Raw genomic sequence first — 5,053 nt, forward strand, 5'->3', positions numbered from 1 at the left:
GAAGTTAACTTACGTCTTCAAAATCTGAGGACCGCACTGCAGTGATTCTATATTTCTGCAATGTACTAATTCAATTACAGAATATATACAAAAGTGAAACAAAGAACTATTCACCTTCCTCCAGCTAATATTACCCATCTAACACTTTTCATCCCATCACAATGGTCAAATTTCTACATTTAATATTTACACATTTCAAAACATATTAAGTCTAACTTAAATATTTTATCAATAGTCTTGTGCAACAACATCGAAAACCAACGCTGACTTAATTAATTATGATTTATCAACACTAGTTGCCTTAAACTAAACCTCTTAGCTACCAATTCATAACTTAATTTTCTATGTAAATATTTTAAATATCAATACACATAATCACTGCAAACACGTTGGTGAATATTTAAAATTATTTTCATGGAATATTTGGAGTTTGAAATTAAACATTTAAATAGAACATATATACATGTAATAAATCTTTGACCTTCAAAGAAAATGGTCCGAAAATTTACCTAACATATATCTTCTTAATAATAATGTAAATACAAACAGACAGAAAATAACTAAATCTCTTAATTCCTTAAAAAAAAAATACGAAGAATATGCTTCAGCTATTCTTAAACTCCGAGAAGACGGAGTCGTGTTCAAATTTAGTAGCAGGTGAATCAAGAGATGAATCAAGGCGGCTGTCGAACGGCCTTATGAAGGCGGAGTTCATCTGCCAAACCGTTAGGGACTTGCATGCGACATCCACGCCCGTAGCGTTGTTGAAGAGGAACAGTCGTGCCGCGCCGTAGATTGCTCTTGTCGGGTACACCCTTGACGTGATGCACGTCCTCCCTCCTTGCGCAAAGCTCTCCACGATCGAGTGATCCACCTGCACTCATCGTTTAACAATTTTTTTTTATTATTTCGTATATTCAGTTCTCACATTAAGTAGCAATAGTTAGTTTAGATCCATTACCACTATCCGGAGTGTTAAAGTTTCAGCATCGAGCACAGGAACTATGCTGCCATAAACCCTCTTCACCAGATCGCTTGCCACCGACGACCTATATATTAATTTTACACCTTGCACAATTTAGCTAACAATAATGATTTAAACGATCGATCGAGAAGTTATATAACTTGTTAACTAGTCAAGCAATTTAATTTGTTTTTGCCTTAGCTCATCTTGACAGAAGTGTGTCCTGAAGCTGCCATCTGTTCTTCTTGCGACGTAGAAGTAAACCGCTGTCTGCTCCGACCTGTTCTGATCGGCCAGCACTAGGAAGCCGAACGGCCCGAGCACTCCCCGGCTGGCTGCGCCGCCGCTGGTGCTGCAGTTGTACCCGACGTCGGCTTCGTTTGCATTCGCCGACGCAGAGTAGTTGAGCGCGAACTCGGCGACGATGTCCAGCTTTCACAATTAAGAATTAGGAAGCATAAATTGAAAGCTATTAGTCGACCAACGAGCACTAGTTTTAGCAAACACACAGATATGGAGTAAAATTTAAGCTACCTGGGTGGCTGTGCCTACGTCCAAGGGCAAGACGGAGCCGGCGGCGAGGCTGATGCTGCCTAAGTTATTTTTAGTGAGTCTCAGCTTATCCACTTCATCTACCGGCCACTGGAGGAGACTGCTGCCGGTCTTCTGGTCAAACAGCACTGTTCTAGGGAGGGCCTGAAATTTGATAAATATAGCAGGTTGCCATTTTGACTTGTAAGACAAAAAGGCCAATATTTAGGATTTTGTTAAAACTTAAAATAATAGATAGAAAATCCACGTTTTTTTGTCAATTCTATGGACTTTATTGTATTCGATTACCTGATGAACTGGAAATCAATGATTTTCTACCCTGAGCAAGAATTTCGACTAAAATACTCCACGATAGTATATATTTTTTGGGTCCGAGTCGACGATATAATTTAATTTTGTGCTTTATGATATTGTCTTCAGTTTTAGTCCTCAAATTTAGATGTAAGGCTAGCTGTAAACAAGTTGAACCGAGTTGAGTTTTGGGGTGTTCAAGCTTGTTTGATAAGATAACTGAGTCGAGTCGAATCGAGCCGAGCTTAAAATGAACCAAGCTTTTGAAATGAGTGTTCAAGCTTGGCTTGGTTTATTTTTTATGAGCTTGAGCTTATTTGAAACTTGACTTGAGCTTGGTTTGTTTAGATGTTATCAAGCTCTCAATTCAAGCTTGGCTTGAGCTTGGTTCGAGCTTGGCTTGAGCTTGGTTTGAGCTTGGCTTGAGCTTGGTTTAAGCTTGGTTCATTTAGATGTTATCAAGCTCTCAATTCAAGTTTGTTTGATTGTTTGAAACTTTTAATTGTTTGATTGGTTATTAAGGTTGATAATTTAAATTTATTTATTTTATTTTATTTTATTATTTATTTAGTAAATTAAAAAGAATTTTATTAATAAATATTGTTCGTGAACATTGTTCATGAACATTATTCACAAACATTATTCACGAACGTTGTTCACGAACGTTAACGAGCTGAACACATATATGTTCAAGTTTATTTGTTTAGCTTAACGAGCTGTTCAAGCTTGTTTGTTTAATTAATTTAATGTATATTGAACGAACATAAACAAGCTCTTATCAAGCCGAACACCAAGTTTATTCACGAACACTTCATTTACAACCCTATTTAGATGGTTTTTTCTGGCTTATTAATTAGCCTTGAGATGTTGGGATAACATATTCCTTGAATTTAAAATTTGTCAAAAAAAAAAAAAAATAGTGCGTACCTGGAGCGAGGCCCAGCCCTTGGTGAGATCGGTGCGCTCGCTGTCGGTTTCGCCGATCCAACCCCACAGGACTCGACGTTTCTTCAACGGATCGAAGAACGTCTTGGAGGCGTAGAACTTTCCGTAGTCGTAACGCAGCCCGACTCCAACGTCCTTCTCCGGCTCGTCCGGCTCCCACGCGTTCAGGGCGGCGTTGTACGTCCCGATCGCGTAGTAGTCATGCTTGTCGTCGTCGAGGCTGGCCTTCAGCACGTGCTTCACGCCCGGTCCTGCCGGCTCCGACGTGTCCAGCCCCGTCGCCACCTCCGTCGCCACCGGGAAGAAGTCCACGCATTCCCACATTCCGGTGCCGTCCACGGCGTGCAGCACGCCGGGGAGCAGCTCGTACTGTATGAAATCCACGGTCTTGTAGACCAGCACTATGCCCGAGTGCCGCCGCAACGTGTCGTTCTTGGAGCCGATGGCGACGAACCATGCGCCCTCGGCGGCCACGTACCAGGCCGTGGTGGGGTCACGGAAGTCTTTGGCGCCGACCCCAGGCGGGGGCACCACCACCGGGTTGGACTCGGCCTTGACCCAGTCGAGCAGGAGCTGGTCGTCCGGGTCGGCAGGGAAGGCCAGGTTCTGCACCTGGACCGACTCGAGGGTGGAGCCGGTGTAGAGCATGGCAAGGCGGCCGTGCGGAAGGAGCGTGGCGGAGCCTGTCCAGACACCATTGGCGTCGTACCAGTGGTCGGGAACCATGGCAATTGGCAGATAGAGCCAATGAACCAGGTCCTTAGACACTGCGTGCCCCCACGTTATGTTTCCCCAAACCGCTGAATCCGGATTGTACTGGTAGAACAGGTGATACCATCCTTTGTAGTACATCGGACCTGCACCCACCGTTAACAATAACTATCTTATTAACAAGGAAAGAAACAAACAAATTAATTAACTAACCATCCGTTATAATTATTTATCTAATGAACTAACTCACCGTCAGGATCTGATATATAATTCCAGAAATTAAATCCGAACAGCAGCAGGAGCAACAACAAAAAAGGGTCAACGCATGGATCGAAAACAATACTTGAAAAGAAAAGAAAAGAAAAGAAGCACAATTAGATAGGGATTGCGATCGACACCATTCATCCAGTTTTTCTCCGGTTGGAAGTGGAAGGAGGTGCGTTGCCAGAGCAGCATGCTGTTGGTCCAAGGGTAGGAGGGCTTGAAGAAGAGCCTTGAGCCGGAGGACTTGTCGGAAACGCCCGTTGCAAGGCCGCGGGAGATGGGAAGGCTGTGGACGTGCCCAGCTGGTTCAACGCCAATATCTCCAATGAGGGCGAACCGAGCTGATCCAGTGCTCCTGGAAGCGAAGGCGAGGAGGCAGAGGACTAGCACGGCTGTAACGCTGAGGAAGAGGAATTGGGAGCACCTCTTGGCGCCGGTTGGAAGAGGGCGGTCGAGGTGGAGAAGAGGAAGGTAAGAACAGGGCATGCAGGCGGACGAAGAGGAAGACCATGAAGTATTGTTCATTGTGGTGGATGGATTTGTTAACGGAATGTTGTTAGTTCAATGTCCTTATAAATAAAGAGAGATTTTCCTTGTGGTCCGGAATAAGGCAGAATTTTGAAGGGAATTTAAGAATACTATAAGGGAGGAAACTGGAAAGCAGAACAACACAGTTAGCTGGGGAGGACTGGTTGTTGCTGGTGCAACTTGTAAACAAAGTTTTAATATTATATATTGTATCAATCATCTATGTGGTGGTGGGAGCGCATGAGCTGCCAGTCAAGAACGCTGCAAAAAACCTAATAAAAGATCACATTATTCCTCCATCTGCTCCCTTCCCCGCGTGAATTTTATTAGCTATTTCACACAAATACGTACGACCATGATTTACAAGTCGGATATGATAGCGATTTTTATATGAACTAATAAAAAAAGAGATTGGAGGAGAACTGTGAGAAGTCATAAAAAATAAAGAAAATTCAACAATTTATTAGAAAAAAAAATTTATTAATAGAAGAAGGATTAATATTTTTTTTTGGAAGGTAAATGTATTAAAAAAAGAAAAATATAATCATATGATGTCTACAAAGTGCATAATGCATAAGAGATTTATGACTTTGTATGACACTATTAAATAAACTTCATACATACCATCACACATCAAGACCTCACTAGTGTCTATAAAGTATCAACCATGACTTGGACTTTGTATGATACCCGAGTATATCACAAAGTATTACCACACATTACAAAAGAATTACTTGATATTTACAAGGCGCAAAACATGAACTTGGACTTTATGAAATATCTTCTCAACAAGGAACA

General features: G+C 42.2%; 1 protein-coding gene across 1 annotated transcript; it reads right to left on the reverse strand.

Moving 5' to 3' along the window:
• Positions 1-504: 504 nt before the first annotated feature.
• Positions 505-4,251, reverse strand: LOC122052365 (beta-fructofuranosidase 1-like). The gene is made up of 7 exons (XM_042613850.1): positions 3,862-4,251; positions 3,714-3,722; positions 2,735-3,609; positions 1,499-1,660; positions 1,161-1,396; positions 962-1,049; positions 505-874 (listed from the first exon to the last, which is right to left on the reverse strand). The coding sequence occupies exons 1-7, from the start codon at positions 4,211-4,213 to the stop codon at positions 605-607; spliced, it is 1,992 nt and encodes a 663-aa protein (XP_042469784.1). The 5' UTR covers positions 4,214-4,251; the 3' UTR covers positions 505-604.
• Between the last annotated feature and the right edge of the window lie 802 nt (positions 4,252-5,053).

This window comes from Zingiber officinale, chromosome 3A (assembly GCF_018446385.1).
Source record: "Zingiber officinale cultivar Zhangliang chromosome 3A, Zo_v1.1, whole genome shotgun sequence".
Classification (NCBI taxonomy): domain Eukaryota; kingdom Viridiplantae; phylum Streptophyta; class Magnoliopsida; order Zingiberales; family Zingiberaceae; genus Zingiber; species Zingiber officinale.

Excerpts from the sequence above, each read along its gene's own strand:
- LOC122052365 (XM_042613850.1), bottom strand. The coding sequence starts at position 4,213 with ATGCCCTGTTCTTACCTTCCTCTTCTCCACCTCGACCGCCCTCTTCCA. Across the intron at positions 1,397-1,498 it reads ACGTAGGCACAGCCACCCAG|CTGGACATCGTCGCCGAGTT; the intron begins GTAGCTTAAATT and ends TAATTGTGAAAG. Across the intron at positions 1,050-1,160 it reads TTCTGTCAAGATGAGCTAAG|GTCGTCGGTGGCAAGCGATC; the intron begins GCAAAAACAAAT and ends ATTAATATATAG.